Source organism: Stegostoma tigrinum, chromosome 1 (genome assembly GCF_030684315.1).
Source record: "Stegostoma tigrinum isolate sSteTig4 chromosome 1, sSteTig4.hap1, whole genome shotgun sequence".
NCBI lineage: Eukaryota > Metazoa > Chordata > Chondrichthyes > Orectolobiformes > Stegostomatidae > Stegostoma > Stegostoma tigrinum.
This window is the reverse complement of record NC_081354.1, coordinates 123,971,658-123,991,498: the sequence shown is the minus strand read 5'-3', so window position 1 is coordinate 123,991,498 and position 19,841 is coordinate 123,971,658. Positions and strand designations below refer to the sequence as shown.

Here is a 19,841-nt window from a genome sequence, read left to right as displayed (position 1 = left end):
AGACAGGAAAGATAAAAAGGAGATATGGTGTTTTAGTTAAGGAAAACATTGCAGTGCTGAGGAAGGGGATGCATAAAGGTTAAAGGAGACAATCAATTTGGCTTCAGCTAAGTTAAAAGAAATAAGGCTGATTAGGAGCCAAATCGGGGATTTACTTTTGTTAGAGGCAAGGCTGAGGTGTTTATCTCTGTAGCTACCTTCACGTATAAGGGAGCTCATGATGACTAAGGGGGAAACTCATTACTAGAAGGGTTTAAATTTGATGAGAATGAAGTAGTGAACAAGCTGTCAGTACTAAATTTGATCAGGTACCCTGTGCTGATGAGATGCATCCAAGTATATTGAAGGATGTGACAATGGAAATTGCAGAAGCTCTGGCAATAATCTTTCAACCTTCCTTTGATCTGGGAGTGATGCCAGTGTTTTGGAGAATTACAAACGTCACAACCTCTTCCGCATCAACTCCTTTTTCCGAAATAAAAGTGTAAATGTCAGTCTAGTAACTGGTCAATTTGAGTTCAATGATGGGTAAACTTCTGGAAATTACTATTTAGGATAGAGTTAATAGTCATTTGGAAAATATGGATGAACTTCCAAGATAGCATGAATTTAGGGAAAAATTGTGTCTAACTAAGTTGGACGTTTGTTTTTTGAACAGGTAAGATTGATGAGGGGAAGCCTGTTGATGTGGTATGCATGGACTTCAAAAAGGCATTCAATACATTCCCACAGTTTGAGGAAACTTTTATAAGTCTTGGAATAAAACGGATAGTACTAACGTGGACAGAAAATTGGCTGAGGGATAAGAATCAGAATAGTGGGTATTTTTAAAGATGAAAGAAGTTTTGAAGTGGGGTCTGCCATGAAGTGATATTGGGGTCCTTGCTTTTACCCCACCCTGAAAGTGACCTATGCTCATAACCTTCAGTATGCTTCTGCTCTTCAAAGATGGTAACCTTGCCATCCGATAACGTGTGCACTTAACAAATCTGTTGCATGCTCAAATCTCCATCTCAGTTCCAAAACCTTGTTTCATTGGAGACTGCTGGGCATTTTAAGAAATCAGCTGCTTCTGCGAACTATGCGTGTGTGGACCCTCACATCCCTATGTCAGGAAATGTTGGTATTAGCGGCAGGAGGGGATTCCAGGCTTCATGGCGTTTTCGGCATATAAGTGCTGCCCACTGTGGTGAAAATGTAGGCTGAGGCTAATTGTAGTGCCAAATTACCATCCCATTGGTTTAGTTTTACAATAACGTGTACCTTTACCATTTGTGTTTGTATTTTCAAAATCACAGTAAATCTGAACCTGGAAACAAATTTTCATTGCCAATCTGCGAACAAACTTCGTTATTCATGAAATGAAAGTGGGAAGGCGGAATGGGTATTTGCAGTTCTATTTAGCTATAACGCTCTGTGATTTAAAATTTGAATCTGTGCCAACATTATCAGTTGAAAAGCACTGTCACAATGTGCCAACTATAGACGGAGAATATATTTACATTCACATTCTACTCTAGAAATTAAGCAATAACAAAAACTAAACAATAATTTTGTTAATTCAGACATGAAATGGATATGTCTGAAATGATTGTCCTTTTTAGTTTTTACATCAGCCTGGCTTCCCTGTTTCTCATTTCAAATGGTTTGGCCTTCATTCGGCCCATCTCCATGGAATTGAAGATGGAAAGTAACATTACCCATTATGCTCATTAAATGGTGTGCTACTTGTAATTGATATGATTGCTGTTAGACTACATAACTATCCATTTGCCTTTGAGCACTAGTGCTATCTGTTGCTATTGGTAAATGCAAGGAAATTGGGACATCAGTTCTAGATGCTTTGTTTTACCTATAAGTAAAACCTAGTTATTCAGTATTTTACATCTTTTGTCCGATCAGCTTATTGTATCAGTACTAATTTTGTGATAGACAGTGTAGTGCTTGAACGTTTAAGGGCTCACTCATAAAATAGCTGACTTAAACTGAGAAAAAGTGTGTAATGGTGACTTAAATTTGAAGTAGTGTGGTTTTATACTTTATTAAAATTACATTGATGAGGTAAACCTGAATCTCTGCACAAAAAAATTGATTAATCCAGTTTTTACAACAACATATATTTTAATTTAATTTAACTTACATAGTTATTCATGTACCATCTTGCAAATATGTAAAATTGAACAGCAACATTTTTTTTAAAAAACGTTGGGCCAATGTGTATCACGTTTCTTTAGGATATTTCTTTAAGATTATCCAGTAACATAATAACAAACTTTGCCAAACTTTCTTGAAAAATATTGAGCAGGTTATTTCTGTTTTTATTACACTTAATACATTAACATGAAAAATGCATTTATTTCCAATTTCTTATTAGAAAACGTTACGAGCCATGTTGGTGTATACATCTTGTCATGCAGTAGCAGAAAGGTCACGGCTGCAACGCCTTCTCAGGCCAGTGGTTGAAACTATATTGGTCAAATGTGCAGATGCCAACAGGTAACACCCTTTTGAATAAAATGGTAGTTTTAACATTTTAGAAATATGAACTACAATACCAAATGCAAATATCTGTATTTGATAATTGTATTTAATTCTGAATTGCAGATTTAAATATTCCTTTAATAATGGAAGTTATTAAATAAACACTGAGCTTGATATTGGAGGCTCATGAAGTAAAAGCTGATTACAACGTTTTAAATTACAAGTGTCTACTTGCTTATTAGGTCAGGTGAAGTAAATATATTCATTTGGAGAACTTGGCTTATTTGACGAGCAAGCATAAATTGTCTTTGGAATGTTAAATAATTAACTGGTTCATTGCTTTTATGCTAGATGTGATATCCCTGTCAAGTGGGGCAAATAGAGCATTGGCTTTATTCTCAGGCAGCGTTTTAATTTTTGGGGGCTCCTTTTCTCATTCTCAATAACTGCCTTAGATGATATAATTACATAACATTGCCACCTGCTTTTCTGTTGAGACTTGGGATATTTCAACTTGCACAAAAGCAGAATAAAAGTTCTTCAGTATTCTCATCATAGTTTCCATTAAACATTTAGTAACAATGTATAGGAAAGCATCAATTTCCTAGGTGCTATCTTTAGTGTTTAGATTTTTCCTTTTAAAATATCAATCTAGTTTCTTTTCAGACTAACTGTCGAATCCATTCACATTGCCTTTTCGGACAGTATTGTTTTTTACTATAATGAAAACTTTTCTGATTTCCCCTCTGATTTTTCTTATCAGTTGCCTTAATTCTGTTCCCTCTGTTTTAAAAATTTTAAAAATTGCCTTCATTGCAGCAAAGTTGAAGGCATTTGTACCTTTCCTAATTATTAGGTGTTTTGAGTCTGATATGACTCCTTTTCAAAATGCTCTAACAAAGTCATATCAAATTTGACCTTCGCTTTGTTTCTCTGGCCATAGATGCTGCCAGACCTGTTGAGTTTCTCCAGCACACTCTTTATTTCAGATCTTTTAGCATCCACGGGTTTTGCTTTTATTAGTAGACCTTCAGTTTTATTTTCGAAATTTGTCTACCATGGTGGTCATGATGCTGTGTTGCAGGAGACAGCTACATCCTTTAAATTAATTACCTCGAATTTGGCCTCTAGTGAGGGGCAGGAGGGTGTGATTACCAACGAGGCAGGTGAAGGTGTCAGGAGGTAGTGCTGAAGGAGCCTCAGCCCTAGAACTTGCTGAACAATTTTCAGAATCTTGCTTCCTTTGACAATGGGGTCTTCAGGGAGGATATGCAAACCGATTGTAGCATTGTGGTACAGGGATCCATTCAAGATGGGGTGTAGGATGGAGCCTGGGGGAGAAGAGAAACGCTATTGTAATTGGGGGTAGTAAAGGCAGGGAAATAAACACTGTTCTCTGCGACCAGGGTCGAGAGCCCCAAAGGCTGTGTTGCCTGCATGGTGTACTGATTCAGGGTATCTCTTCTGGCCTGTAGAGGAACTTGGAGTGGCCTAGGAAAGACACAGTTTTCATGATCCACAATGTAGGTAGAAAGAGGAAAGATGTTCTGGTGAGGAAATATAAGTAGCTAGGAATTGAACTTAAAAGAAGAATGAAAAGTACAAGCAGGAATAAGCCATCTAGCCCTTACAGGCTGTTGCGCATGCAATAAGACCATGACTGATCTTTGTGGAGTCAGCGCCACTTACCCACCTGCTCAACATAACCCTTAATTCTTTTACTGTTCAAAACTATCTTTGCCTTAAAAGTATTCAATTAGGTCACTTTATCTGCTTCACTGGGCAGGGAATTCCACAGCTTCACAACGCTTTGTGAGAAGTTCCTTCTCAGCTCAGTCTAAATCTGCTATCCCTTATTTTGAGGCTATGTCCCCGAGTTCTCGTTTCACCCACAAGTGGAAACGACCTCTCTGCTTCTTTCTTGTCTGTTCCCTTCATAATTTTATATATTTCCATAAGATGCTCCCTCATTCTTCTAAATTCCAATATGTATTATCCCAGTCTACACAATCTCTTCTCATAAGCCCCTGTCAACTCTGGAATCAACCTAGTGAACCTCCTCTGCAACCACTCCAGTGCCAGCCCATCCTTTCTCCAGTAAGGAGGCCAAAACTCTGCACAGCACTCCAGATGTGGCCTGTTCAACACCCTATACAGCTGCAGCATAAACTTTTTTTTAAAAAAACCATCCCTCTAACAATGATGAACAACATTCCATTTTCTGCCTTAATTACTTGCAAACAAACTTTTTGTTAGTCATGCACAAAGACGCCTAGGTTTCTCTGTACAGCAGGATGCTGCAATTTTTGACCATTTAAATAATCCACTTTTGCCATTATTCCTACCAAAATGAATGACCTCCCAGCCAGACTGTTGCCTACTCACCTAACCTATCTATATCTCTGCAGACTTCCAGTGAATAATCTTTGGATTATTACCTGAGCCTCAAGTAAACAGGAACAGGGTCAATGAAACTTTTTTTAAAAAAGTAAATGGGCTTCAAAGATTGTTGTGGAAGAAAAAGATTTGAATTCACGGGACATTGGTGTCAGTAGTAGGAAAGAGATGGGTTGGGCTCCACCTGAATCATGCTGGGACCAAGGTCCTGACCAGAAAAAAAACACAACTAGGGTAGTGAGTGGGGCTTTAAACAAAATTGTGTAGGTGGGGTCGGTTGTATGAAAAATTATGGAAAAAGTTGGTGTGTGAAGAGCTCAGCAGAGGTTATTAAAGTTTCCAGAACAAGTGATAGGACAGAGAGACTCATGACGCATTCCATACTAACTTCGTACCTAGCAGAGAGGGGACCAACCAAAGAACTTAGGGTGTTGTACTTGGTATACAAACCAACGTAAATGAACTTGTAGTGCAGATTGAAATTCGTGGGTGTTATATGGCAATCTCAGATGTAGCTGCAAGGGGATCAGGTCTGGGAATGAATTGAAGAAGTGCAAAGGAAGAATACTGCATGGGAGCTATGTATAGCCCTCCTGGTAGTCGTCAAAGGTGTGTGGAAGAAAATGAATCTGGAGATAGAAAAAATACGTAAGCAAGGCACTATTGTAATAATCATGGGGCACTTCAATATGCATGTGAGCCTGGCTAATCAGTTTAGCAGTTGATCTCAGAAAAATTCATAGGATGTCTGAGAGATTTTTCTTTTTGCTGCAACTTGTGGTAGAGCTTTCTAGGGAGTAGATGATTGTGGATTAGGTGATGTGTAATAAGTTGATTACAGAACTTGAGGTGAAACTGGAATCAGATTTAACTGTATTACAATTTGAGTAAAAGTAACTGCAAAGACCTGAGGGAGGAGCTGGTCAAAGTTGATTAGAAGGGGAGTCTAGCAGGGAAGATGGTGGAGCAGCAATGGCAGGAGTTTCTGGGGTAATTCAGGAGGGAAAGAAGAAATTCCTAAGGAAGATGAAACCTCCTAAGAGTAGGACAGGGCAGCCATGGCTGACAAGGGAAGTCAGGGACAGCATAAAAGCAAAAGAAAAATCATACAATGTGGTGAAGATTAGTGGGAAGTCAAAGGATTTTGAAACCTTTTTTTTAAAAAGACATACCTGCAGAGGTTAGTTGAAAAGACCATAAGGGGATAGAAGATGAAATAAGAGGCTAAGCTAGCTAGTTATATGAAAGAAGATAGCAAGGGTATTCTCAAATATCAAAAAAAAACGAGGCTAGAGTTGACATTGGAGCACTGGGAAATGACACTGGAGAAGAAATAATGGGGATCAAAGAAATAATAGAGGACCTGAATAGGTACTTTGGATCAGTTTTCACAGCAGAAGACACCAACAGCGTACCAGAACTTCAGGAGAGGTAGGGGACAGAGGTGAGAGCAGAGGCCAACACTGATTAGAAGTTGCTGGAAGGAGTTGAAACACCTGGAGGCAGATAAATCACCCAGACCAGATGGACTACATCCCAGAGTTCTGAGGGAGATGGCTGAGGAAATTATAGAGGCATTGCTGGTGATTTTTCAGGAATCACTGGAGTCGAGGAAGATCCCAAAGGACTGGGAAATGGCTAATGTAACACACCTGTTTAAGAAAGCAGGAAGGCAATAGGCAGTAAACTATAAGCCAGTTAGCCTGACTTCAGTCCGTAGTAGGTTCTTAGAGTCCATTATTAAAGATGAGATTGTAGAGTACTTGGAAGTGCATGATAACAGAGTCAGCATGACTTCAAGGGCTGGCCATGCTGACAAATCTGTTTGAATTATTTAAGGAGGTAATGAGCAAGTTAGACAAAAGGGAACAAATGGACATGATCTCTGGATTTCCAGAAGGCCTTTGACAAGAAGGCTGCTTAATAAGATTTGAGTCCAAGATGTTAGGGGCAAGGAAGAGGCATGGATAGAAGATTGGCTGATTAGCAGAAGTCAGAGACTGGAGATGAAAGGGTCTTTTTCAGGATGGCAGCCAGTGACCAGTCGTGCTCCACATGGGTCAATGTTGGGACCATAACTATTTCTGTTACACGTTAACGATTTGGATGAAGGAACTGAGGGCATTGTTGCTAAGTTTGCAGATGACACAAGGATAGGTGGAGGGATAGGTAGTGATGTGGAAATGGGGAGGCTGCAGAAGGACTTCGACAGGCCAGGAGATTGAGCAAAGAAGTGAAAATGGAGTGCTATATGGGAAAGAATGAGGTTATGCCCTTTGATAGGAAGAATAGAGGCATAGAATATTTTCTAAATCAGGAAGGGCTTTGGAAATCTGAAGTACAAAGGGTTTTGGGAGTATTAGTTCAGGACTATCATAAGCTTAACAATGCACTCTAAATTGGCAGTTGGGAAGACAAAAGCATTGTTATCATTAATTTCAAGAGGGCAGAGAGATACTGCTGAGTCCTGACTCTGGTCAGACTACATTTGGAACGATATGAATAGTTTTGAGCCCCATACCTAAGCAAGTATGTACTTGCCTTGGTGGGCGGGGGTCCAGCAGAGATTTACAAGAATGATCCTGGGGATGAAGTGCCTTGACATATGAAGAGCAATTGAGGACTCTGGATTTGTACCTGATGAAGTTTAGAAGGATGAAGTTGGGGGTTGGAATTTAATCAAAATTGGCCGGATACTGTGGAGTGGAGATGATGTTTCAACCAGCACCCGTGGGCACAGCCTCCGAGTAAAGGAACACCCTTTAGAACTGAGATGAGGATGTATTCCTTAAGCCATAGAATGATTGATTTGTGGAACTTTGTTGCCGCACAGGGCTGTGTGGGCCAAGTCATTGGAGCATAGAACATAGACCATAGAACAGTACAGCACAGAACAGGCCCTTCAGCCCACAATGTTGTGCCGACCATTGATCCTCATGTATGCACCCTCAAATTTCTGTGACCATATACATGTCCAGCAGTCTCTTAAATGACCCCAATGACCTTGCTTCCACAACTGCTGCTGGCAACGCATTCCATGCTCTCTCAACTCTCTGCGTAAAGAACCTGCCTCTGACATCCCCTCTATACTTTCCACCAACCAGCTTAAAACTATGACCCCTTGTACTAGCCATTTCTGCCCTGGGAAATAGTCTCTGGCTATCAACTCTATCTATGCCTCTCATTATCTTGTATACCTCAATTAGGTCCCCTCTCCTCCTCCTTTTCTCCAATGAAAAGAGACCGAGCTCAGTCAACCTCTCTTCATAAGATAAGCCCTCCAGTCCAGGCAGCATCCTGGTAAACCTCCTCTGAACCCTCTCCAAAGCATCCACATCTTTCCTATAATAAGGCGCCCAGAACTGGACGCAGTATTCCAAGTGCGGTCTAACCAAAGTTTTATAGAGCTGCAACAAGATCTCACGACTCTTAAACTCAATCCCCCTGTTAATGAAAGCCAAAACACCATATGCTTTCTTAACAACCCTGTCCACTTGGGTGGCCATTTTAAGGGATCTATGTATCTGCACACCAAGATCCCTCTGTTCCTCCACGCTGCCAAGAATCCTATCCTTAATCCTGTACTCAGCTTTCAAATTCGACCTTCCAAAATGCATCACCTCGCATTTATCCAGGTTGAACTCCATCTGCCACCTCTCAGCCCATCTCTGCATCCTGTCAATGTCCCGCTGCAGCCTACAACAGCCCTCTACACTGTCAACGACACCTCCGACCTTTGTGTCGTCTGCAAACTTGCTGACCCATCCTTCAATCCCCTCGTCCAAGTCATTAATAAAAATTACAAACAGTAGAGGCCCAAGGACAGAGCCCTGTGGAACTCCACTCACCACTGACTTCCAGGCAGAATATTTTCCTTCTACTACCACTCGCTGCCTTCTGTTGGCCAGCCAATTCTGTATCCAAGCAGCTAAGTTCCCCTGTATCCCATTCCTCCTGACCTTCTGAATGAGCCTACCATGGGGAACCTTATCAAATGCCTTACTGAAGTCCATATACACCACATCCACAGCTCGACCCTCATCAACTTTTCTAGTCACATCCTCAAAAAACTCGATAAGGTTTGTAAGGCATGACCTACCCCTCACAAAGCCGTGTTGACTGTATTTGATCAAGCCATGCTCTATATTTCAGATTGTGTTGAATATGTTGCTGATTAGTAAGATGAAGAGTTATTGCGAGAAGGCGGGAGAATAGGTTTGAGAAACATATTAGCCATGATCAAATGACAGAGCACACTCTAGGCTAAATAGCCTAATTCTATTCCTATGTCTTTTGGTCTTCTGTTTTTGATGCTTTCACTAGTGGGGAAATCTCCAAATAGGTGACATAATCACAGAATAGTAACTCATTTAAAACTGAAGAATCTCTTCACTGAAGATAGTGGATATCTCAAATTCTGTACACAAAGTATATTTCAGTATTTAAAGATGTAAATAGATTTTTGAAATGTTGAGTTGAGGGCTTTGGGGAGCTGGTGTATAAGAGGAGTGGAGATGATAAAAACCTCACTGAAGGCTTACCTTCCGTTTTAACGTTCCTGTTCAGTTGGCATACTGTACTTTGAGTTCTTTCCAGCAAACTTCTGCATTTACTTGATGTTGTTCTTTTTAGTTTAATGTCTGTTTGTACAACTCTTAAACTAACAGCTGACTTACTCCTTAAAATGTATTCCTTAAACTTGTGCGTTCAACAGCCTTGTAAAATATCTTCCTCTATGACAACATTAAAGCCTCCTTGTTCTGGAGCTTTTTTTTTCTTATTAATGTCTAGGCCATTCGAGGGCACTTTTAATCTGCCCTGCCTAATTTGGAGACTGCTAAAATGCACTGCTGTACCTACAGACCTTTTTCCTGTGAATAACCTGCTTCCCCCATGAAAGAAATCTGCACACTCCCTAAACTTCTGGATGGTTCTCTCTCTATTTATACTTTTCTGTCGTAGGACAGCTTGTTGCTTGGCAGGAGCTCTGTGTTTTTCTATTTCTAAAGTACTGAAATGTTAAAAGGTGCTTTTCATGTAACCTGTGCAAGTATTAAATAGTAATGTGATAACCTAAGGAAGAAAAGAAACATTGTGCACACAATTTCATTATCCTTTTATGCATCTTCTTTTCAGTCGAACAAGCCAACTTTCTGTTTCTACGCTGTTGGAATTGTGCAAAGGCCAGTCAGGAGAGCTTGCTGTGAGCAGAGAAATTCTTAAATCAGGCAAGAAACAGTTGGTATTAAAATTTACTTGTGTATTTTGTGCTGCATCTTTTATGTAAGTGTCTTGTTAAGAAAATCTATTTTCATTCATACTGTCTGTCTTAGCTGTTAGATGCATTTTGTTCATTGCCCTTTTAGGGAAGGAAACTGCCATCTGAGGTCTTCAACTTCCTGACAACTCCTTTCTCCTATTATGGTGACATTCCCACATCTAGAATATTTTAAAAAATTATGACCATCCAATCTGTCATCCCAACCACACTAGATATGGAATTATCTATTACATGAGAAAGGAGTTGCCTGGAAACTGCAGACCTCAGATTCCAGTAGCCTCTCCGTAGCTAATGGTAAACTACCATCAGGAACTGACTGAACATTTTGGAATTGTCAGGAAAAAACATAGATTTGCTATTGTGATGGATAGATCATATCAGAATCTGGTGATATCTTCAGAAAATTAAATCAACCTTGTGGTAGGAAAATGCTGAACTATTGTCCAAATGAGCCTTCACTCTGACAAGGTCTACATAAGAAATTTTTATGAAAACTAAAGGCCATAGTTTTGAATGCATCTTTGTGTCCTGGCCTAACCATTAGTTGGAAGGTAGAAAACCCTAGGAATAGTGGTAATATACCCTGATTGGCATGATGTGATGTTTTCACCAGAGGTCTGCAGTTATATTGGAAGTGATAATCGGTTAGGAGTCATAGTGATTTGTGTTGGCAGAGTGAAATTATAAAAGGACAGAAGTTAAATGATTGGGTGAGACTGTGGCAAATGGAGTTCTTTTGTCCAAGAAGATAAATTGAATTTTATTTTAATGGCAGACTATTAACAAGCATGGCATTAAAATGTGATTTTGATATCCATATTTGTAAAGATGAAAATAAAAGCAATCCAGAGGTGAATAGCATTTTACTTTTATTATTGGAATGCCAAGTGATGCTTCTGTCACACAGTCTGCCTCAAAAGTATAAGCCTTGGTGGAGTAAAATAAATATTAGTTGGAATAAACTGTAACTTCAAGCGTTATGAGGACAGATATAATGTTTTTTACTCATTCAGTTCAGAGGTGTGAATGGTGACTTAATTGAGATGTTTAAACTCAGAGACATTTGAAAAGATGGTTTGTTTTCTGGTGTGGAAAATCTAGAGTGAGGGACGCAATGTTAAAATTACAAATTGGACCATTTAGGAATTAAGTTAAGAAGTACTTATTCACATTGGAAATCTAGAGCTCTCTTTGCCCCCAGAAGATGATGGGAGTCAGTTAAAAGTTTTGAGACTGCAGTCACTAGATATTATTAGGTATAGCATGAAGAGAAATGGATTAAAGACAAGTAAATAGAAGGAAAGTGTGTATCATCTCTTGTCACACTTGAATTTAGTACCAGCTCAGGAGATGGAGTTGTTTGCTAAACAGTGAATGTAATGGAGAGATGAGTGTGAAAACTGATATTTTACATGCTGCTGTACTAAGTGTTGCTTTGTTGTGGTGTTTTCTCTATTCATAGTTATTAATTGTACTGATTTGTAATATCCTTAAGCTATGCTTTCTAGATGTGGAAGATAATATTTAATAAATATCCTGCTATAAATTCAATCCTAAATATAATGTTTTTTCTTTCTCCCTGTAGCATCCATTGGAGTTGGAGGTATTGACTATGTCTTAAACTGTATACTGCGTACCTCAACAGAATCAACTAATTGGCAGGCTTTGCTTGGACGTCTGTGTCTCATTGATAGACTTTTACTGGAATTTCCAGCTGAATTCTACCCTCACATTGTTTCTAATAGTGAGGACCCAGTTGTTGAAACAGAACTTGTGCTAGAAAGGTAAAGGTATTCCTTCCTCATTGCTGCCAAGTTGTATAGGCAGTGTATCATTTATATATTTCACAGTTTGGTCTAATAGTTTCAAGGTATTGAAGCTTTGGAATTCAAATTAGGCTTATTGTCACATGTCGTCACGAGGGAAAAGTTTACAAAATCACTGCTTACAGTGCCATTTTAGATACAAAAGATACCTAGGCAGAAAATCATAAGTATAAACTATAAGAAAAAAGAAATATGACGTTCAGAATTATAGTCTCTCTGAGCAGATGAGTCTGTGCTGGCCACCACTTGGAGCTGGGCCTCCCTGCCACGACTTAAGGCTGGGCCTCTTCATCTTTGACATTGCTGTTGCTGCCTGAGGTTAGGAGTTAAGAGGAAAGAAGAACAAAAAACACAATAAGCGGGAAAGAAACTGAACTGGACAGAGCAGGCGAGATCTAGCTCTGGAGCCCTACTTGGTTGCCATCTTGGATCTTAAAAAATATTTGTCCATAGATTCTACTAAACTAAGCAACACCGGCTATAACAAGTGCAATATTTTTCAATATCATACTTGTTTTTTAAATGCATATAAGTTTTGAGTTCATCACTAAGGTAATTTTCAGTAGTATTATGTATGAACTTTGCTGATTTAAGGGTAACTATAAACATTGATAATTCTGAGGAATTGCAAGTAGCTACCCTGTTACAAAGCCTCAGGCATTCCTGTTAGCCAAATGTTAGTTCACAATAATGAATTTCAGCAGGCCCAAAAGTTATAAGGGAAGAGTCATGTTGCGTTTATCAATATTTTGTATTTAATTGAAGGTTTGAGCAAGAAGTTATGATCTAGTCCTTCTAAGAAGTTTCTGGCAGCTGAGAACTACTCTTGCTATGTGATTAAATTAGTTTCACAAATGCACACGAGCTGCCATTAATAAACTTGTAGAAATAGTAATTTGTAAAATTCTATTTTGATTTACTGGCATTTGGTTTGATGAGAATAGCATTGTTTAAATTGTCCATTGCACCAGTTGGCTCATTAATCTAATTGGAAAGTTACAGCTTTAAATAAAGCCTTGTTTCTCTCAAAATGCAAGCGTGCCAAAGAAATGGATGAATTGACAATAGTACCAAAGAATTAGTAGAAATTTTTCTCTACAGTGCACGTTGAAAGAAGTCCTAGCAACATTGAAATGCTGTAGTGTGACATAGAAAGGTAAATGCGAGCTTGTAAAACAAAATTGCCACCAAACATTGCATAGCTTTTACTGTGGTTGAAATGCCCATGTCCTGCAATTTGAGTTTGAAGTCTGTTATGCAGGGACCCTACTTTTCAAGGTCAGGATACAAACATGGCAGTTCCTTGAAATGTGATAGTCGTAGAGGTTGCAGTAAGGGAGTATTGGCTCCCATTTAAAAATCCAACTTCATTGTACAACAACTTGGATTCTTGTTGGAATCTTTTACTTTGGAAAAGTATTCCAGTGTGATTCAGAGGCATAGTAGAAAAATGAATATGAAATTGGAGGGATTAGGAGGTTGAGACAATGGTCAAGTAAAATTTGGGGGGGGGGGGTGGCTTAAGGAAGATATAAATGGAGAAATATTAGGAATGAAGGAAATTCCAAAGTTTGGGATCTAGTTGGGTGGCAGTATAACAGTTGGATTTGGGGTTGGGTAGTTGGAAATGCATGAAACCAGAATCTGAGAAACCTAAAACTTTACTGGGGAGCAGCATTAGAGAATATTAGAAGTTTGAGCCTGTGGAGTGATTTTAAACATACGTGGTAAGAATTTCACATTTGAAGCACAGGTGCACTGGAAATTCATGTAAGGTAGGGAAGATCAGAATTGGTGAGTGAATCAGTGCAGGATAGGATTTCAGTATCAGTGTTTTTGATGAGTTGGGATTTGGGATATGAGGCGCCAGTAGGCACAGCACAGAAATGCTAACATCTAAAAGTGACCCTAGTTATGGTTTCAGCATCAGACAAGTTGAAGTTAGGCAGAGGTAGATGATATTACTGAAGGAGTAGTAGATAAACATTGTGACGTTTGGTTGGGAGTTTAACTTGAAGTTAGGCATGCACAATGTTTGCAAGCAGTGGGCAGGATGAAGAGACTAAGCGTGAAGCTGATGGCTTTGGTGTTTCCGTTGTTTAGTTTGGTGAAACTGATTCATCCAAGACTGAGTGTTTAATGAGCAGTCGTGCACCAGAGAGTAGTGGAGCTTGTCATTGGTATACGAAGTGGAATATGATTCCATCTCTTGATGTCATTCAGGGTCAGCACCGGGAGAAATCATAACACCCCAGTCAAAGTTAGTGAATGTTATTCATTAATTATGACTGTATTAGCACATTATGGTGGAAACTTGTTTTGTAGGGATTCTAACAGTTGCAAAATAGATAAGTCAGGGCCCGTGGTGGGTAAAGGGATGTTGGCCTGGATTTTACTGTACTTAAAGTAGAAAGACTGTAGGAACTGATAGGTAAGACTGGCAGCCCCTTCTCCTGGCATCCATGTTATCTGCATTTAAATGAAACGAGATGGGCCTGCTCAGTAAAGCTGGGAACAGAGGAGTGAATGAAGAGAACTGAAAGATGTGGATCTAGCAAGGGTGTTGGGGGACAGGTTGGATGGCATTTGGGGAGACACGGCACTAATGAACAAAGGAGTTGAATAAGTGGTCTAGTGGGAAGAGAGATTTGAGGTTTTCTAACTTGTAGAGAAGAGCAGAGCACACTGACACTGGGTTTAGGAGCTGAACAATAGTGGGAAGAAAAGGTACTGGGACCTTTGTTTACTAATGTCACTCCATACTGCCTGATCTTCTTGGACATCAAAGGAAGGTGAGGCTTCCTAAAAATTAATGTGGTCCAGCCATGTCTGGCAATGGGTGACTAAATCAGTTGTGTGTAGATGGACTCGAGCCTTTGCCCCATTCCCACGGAGAGCATGGATATAGTCTGTTCTGGGGTGTGTTCAAAATTGGGGCAGGTGATTGATTTTTGGCCTAGACAAGGATATGGAAAGTATACATCAGGGAGTGATTTGGCCAGCCTACAGCTACAAAGTTATTGAGAATGAAGAGCCAAATGTTGGAATGTGATTATGAATTACTTGAATTTATTTTTCCTCCCAAAAGCAGATGTAAATGAAAGTGGTTTTGATGAGTATAGAATATGGGATCATATTCATCAGAATTTAGAAGAATGAGGGGTGATAGTATGGAAACATATAAAATTATGAAGGGAATGGATAAGCTAGAAGCAGGGGGGTTGTTTCCACTGGTGGTTGAAATGAGAATAAGTGGGTATAGCCTCAAAATTAGGGGTACCAGATTTAGGACTGAATTGAGGAGGAACTTCACCTTAAGAGTTGTGAATGAATGGAGTTCCCTGCCCAGTGAAGTAGTTGAGGCTTCCTCATTTGAATGCTTTTAGAGCTAAGATAATGTTTTGACTAGTAAAGGAATTAAGGGTTATGGTGAGAGGGTGGGCAAGTGGAGCTGAGGCTACAAAAAGATCAGCCGTGATCTTATTGAATGGCAGAGCAGGCTCAAAGGGCCAAATGGCCTACTCCTGCTCCTGGTTTTTATGAATGTTGAGGGGAATGGTTGGAGATGGAATTAACATAGAAATGCTGGAAATACACGGGGTTAGGCAGTGTCAGGTAGCACTTGGAGGGAGCCAGTTAACATTTCACATTTGTAATCTTTTTGTCTGACCTGGAATAAGTTAGAAAGTCCAGAGTCAGAGACTGGGGTAAAGATGATGTACGGAGACATCAGTTTAGAAAAGGGATGATGACTGGTCTCATCAGTAATCAAGTACTTTGTTTAAATAAAAAGCATAGAATGTGAGTGAAAAAGTCAAGGGAGTGGCCATAACAATGACAGATTTATATGTACTGAGATTTAACGAGGGTTGGAAAGGGAGCTGAGCTGTGGAGCAAACATCACTGATTAGATGTCAAAGAAGGCATGCTATCTCAGAGTAACAGGCTACCAATTGATATGGTGGTTAATGAGGATTTTAATGTGGAGCAAAGTAGTCTACTTGAAAAAGAGAAAATACTAAAAGGGTGGGGGGAAAAGTGGAAGGGGTCCATTTTGGGCAGGGCAGGTCGTAGGACATGTAACTGCATTAGGAGCTTTGGAAAAGAGCAGTGATTGCCCATTAGATTAGAGGATCAATAGAGATTGGAATGAGTAGATGTTTGAAAGTCAAGTGCAGTAGAAATATTGTGCGACAACTTCTTGAAAGAGGAGGATGGGGCACTCTGAGTTGCATATAAGGCAGAATGGTTTAATTATCAAAGTTCAAGATTAGAGTATCTGCAAACCACTGTTTAAGTCGGTTGTGTAGCATGGATGTAGCATCCAGAAATTATTTGAAGGAGAAACAATATCACTTTACGTGCTGTTGGAGGTTGCTTGGTAGAATCAGGTCACAGAAGAGGAGTGGAGGTATTTTTGTATGAAATTGGGATCGTTCTGAGCACTGCGAGGAAGGGGTTATGCAACAATTTAAAATATTCTTGGTAAGGCCCAGAAATTCTCCTTAATTTGAGATTACCTGTGCTAGCCATACTAAAGCAATTAGAAAAACCGATAGATTTAACTGTTCTCATCCTAAAATAAATGCCTTCCAAGTGGATTTTATTCTGAAAGCTTTTATTACAGTACTCAATTACTAATGCAGAGAAGAAAGTTTGCTTAGCCATTTTTACTGTTGGAACATTGTGTATTTAAAGTATTATGTATAAGGAGCTCTCCAGTTTAGCTCAGATATGTACTGTAAAGCCGATTCTTATGGTGTTCTGGTTTATTTTCTAGATACAAGAAGCTACTGTCACTTTTGAATTTTGCACTGCAGTCTATTGACAACTCCCACTCAATGGTGGGAAAAATGTCCCGAAGAGTCTTCCTCAGTGCTGCCCGGATGGTTGCAAGAGTTCCTCGTGTTTTTGTGAAGCTTATACACATGCTGAGTGTAACCAGCTCAACCCATTACACACGTATGCGGCGGCGCTTGATAGCTATAGCAGAGGAAATGGACATTCTTGATGCCATTCAATCAGGTATAGAGGATGAACAAACTGTGGATGGAAGACATGATCATTTCATAGAGCCTTCAGCTCCGCATAATTCACCATATGCTACAGAAAACAGCTCCCCGGTGAACACTCTGAAGTTATCTGGAAAAGCAAGAAAAAGTGTGTTTAATCCTGATCATGATCCTAAATCTGGTGTTGGAGCAGATGAAATGGGAGAGACAGTACAAGATATTTCTTCTACAAGACTTGTGACTGCAGTGCCCTGTGAACAACCAAAGACAGCCATTCAAGTACGCCCCAGGCCACTGAGTCAGTGTGTCAGTTCATGTTCATCAGTGACACCATTAAATCATTCACAGCTTTCCTTCCCATTTTTACCTTCCCCGTCATCCCCCTCGTCTTCGCCTTCATCGTCTTCATCAAATCCTTTAGCTGGACAAATGGCTATTGATGGTTCCAAACTACGACCTCAGGGTTTTGTTCCTAGCAAATTTGCATTGTCTTCCCCAAAAGCACAGCGAAAATTTTCTCTTCAGATTCAAAACAACTGTTCTAAAGATATCACTGGAGGTAGAGAGACTGAAAAGCTGTCTCCAGTTTTTACCCAGGCACGGCCTCCTGCATCCAGTCAGATCCACAGACCAAAACCATCGCGGCCATGCCTAAATGAAATAGGGAAATTTTCAGGTGACTTGAGCAGAAGCTGTATGATGCTTGAACTAAAAGATCTTGAGCTTAGTGACTACTGTAGTAGCAACCCAGTTATTCCAAGTGATGAAACTGTATTCACTCCTGTGGAGGATACTTGTCGCCTCGATACTTCGACAGAACTGAACTCTAGTATGGAAGATCTCCTTGAAGCATCAATGCCTACATGTGATAGTACTGTTACATTTAAATCTGAAGTTGCTGTGCTGTCTCCTGAGAGGACAGAGACTGACTGTACCTACAATGATGATGTTAATCAGAATCAGAAGTGCAAAGAGAAAATGGAAGCAGAGGAGGAGGAGGCATTGGCAGTTGCCTTAGCTATGTCAGCATCCCAGGATGCGCTACCTGCTATTCCTCAGCTGCAAGTTCAGAATGGAGAGGATGTCATTCTCATTCAGTTGGATGTAAGTGTGTTTCATTACCCCACAGAGATCTTTCCAATTCCCATCCTTGTCTGAAGAACTGCATATATTTGTGTACTAATATCTTTGCAGTCTTTGCAAAATGAAATTTAGCTCGAAGGGCCGAATGGCTTACTCCAGCACCTATTGTCTATTGAAAAGATGGCATCTAATGTTAAAATCCATTTGGAAAGTTTCTATTTTTTAACGTAATAAGAGGCCGGTTACACAGTCTCCCCAGGTCCTCCGTGGCAGCTGATGGGCAAATACATGTAATTCACAAAATCTGGAACTTTTAAGTTTACCTTGCACAGTTTCATTTTTGTCTTATGAAACTTGTTGATTATGACTACATTATTTGTATGATGTGTATGCGCCATCCTAACTGAGAAAATTAATCGATCTTTTGTCCATTTTCACAAGAAATTAAACATTGAATTCTAATTTTGTGTTGGTGCATATGAAACCTTGGTTAACTAGGAAAATTAAATAGTTTTGTTATTGCTCAAGAATACAGACAGAATTAACTCTCGGTACTGACCAACAACTTTTGAAAAGTGACTTTATTATGAATTACTTATTGAGGTCACAGGAAGCACAGATTTGCTCACCGAGATTAAGATTGATAGCCTAAAATCTTTAAAGTAAATAAGTGGAGTAGCAGGACAGATGAGCCCACATAAACTTGCATCTTCTGAGGTGCTAAAATAAAACTCCTCTGGTTTGCTGTTTTTAGCTAATTGGAGAATGATGTCCTGTTTGTTGGGATTTTTCCCCCACAAATGATTACAAAATGTTAATATTCATATAATTGATCATCAAAGTGTATTGGCAACAAACAACACCTTCCAGTCGCCAACCATTTTTAACTCCTGCTTGCACTCCCTGGGTGACATGTCCATTGTGGGCCTCCTCCAGTGTCACAGTGACACCACCTACAAACTAGGGAAGCAGCACGTGATGTTCCACCCCGGGACCCTACAGCCCAATGGCCTAAACATGGAATTCACCAGTATTAAGATCTCCCCATGTCCAACCCTCCCTGTCTTCCTCACCTCCTTGACCTGACACGACCTGTCCATCTTCTTTCCCACCTGTCTGCCCTTGCCATCCCACTGACCAATTCCAGTCCCACTCCTCCCCCCTCTCTCTTTATTTCTGAGCTTCCTGCCCCCTCCTCATTTCGAAAGAAGGATCCCAACCCGAAACGTCAACTTGCCTGTTCCTCTGCTGCTGCTGCTTGGCCTGCTGCATTCTTCCAGCTCCATACTATGTTATCGCTGACTCCAGCATCTGCAGTTCTTGCTATGATGTTTTACAAATGAGGTGTGAGAACATGCAAAGTAAAATCAGCACTGGAGAACCTCCGCAGATAATCAGCGGATGACAGAGTTCACACTCTGAAGTTGTTGAAATTAATATTGAATCCTGAAGGCTGTAAAGTGTCCAAGCAGAAAATGAGGCACTATTTCCCTAGCTTGCACTGGGCTCTGCTAGAGCACTACGGTACACCTAGAACAGAAATATTAGCAGAAGGGCAAGATGTGGTCAGCAACTGGAAAGTTAGGATTATTCTTGTGTATGCAATGGAGGTGTTCGACATTGCATTGTAAGCAGTGAATGTATTAGACTAGATTGAAAGAACTATCGGTAAATTGCTGCTTCACCTGGATAGATTTGGACCTTGGACAATGAAGATGGAGGATGTGCAAGTAATTGCATGGAAATGTGCCACTGGGAGAG

The 19,841-nt window shown here is 40.0% G+C and overlaps 1 protein-coding gene across 1 annotated transcript in view; it reads left to right on the top strand.

Annotated features, from left to right (window-relative positions):
* Positions 1-19,841, top strand: part of map3k1 (mitogen-activated protein kinase kinase kinase 1, E3 ubiquitin protein ligase) — a 144,796-nt gene that overhangs the window by 110,924 nt on the left and 14,031 nt on the right. Inside the window, exons 11-14 of the mRNA XM_048523759.2 lie at positions 2,375-2,496; positions 10,015-10,106; positions 11,745-11,943; positions 16,766-18,101. Coding sequence (XP_048379716.1) covers positions 2,375-2,496; positions 10,015-10,106; positions 11,745-11,943; positions 16,766-18,101 — 1,749 coding nt within the window. The remainder of the gene's footprint in view (positions 1-2,374; positions 2,497-10,014; positions 10,107-11,744; positions 11,944-16,765; positions 18,102-19,841) is intronic.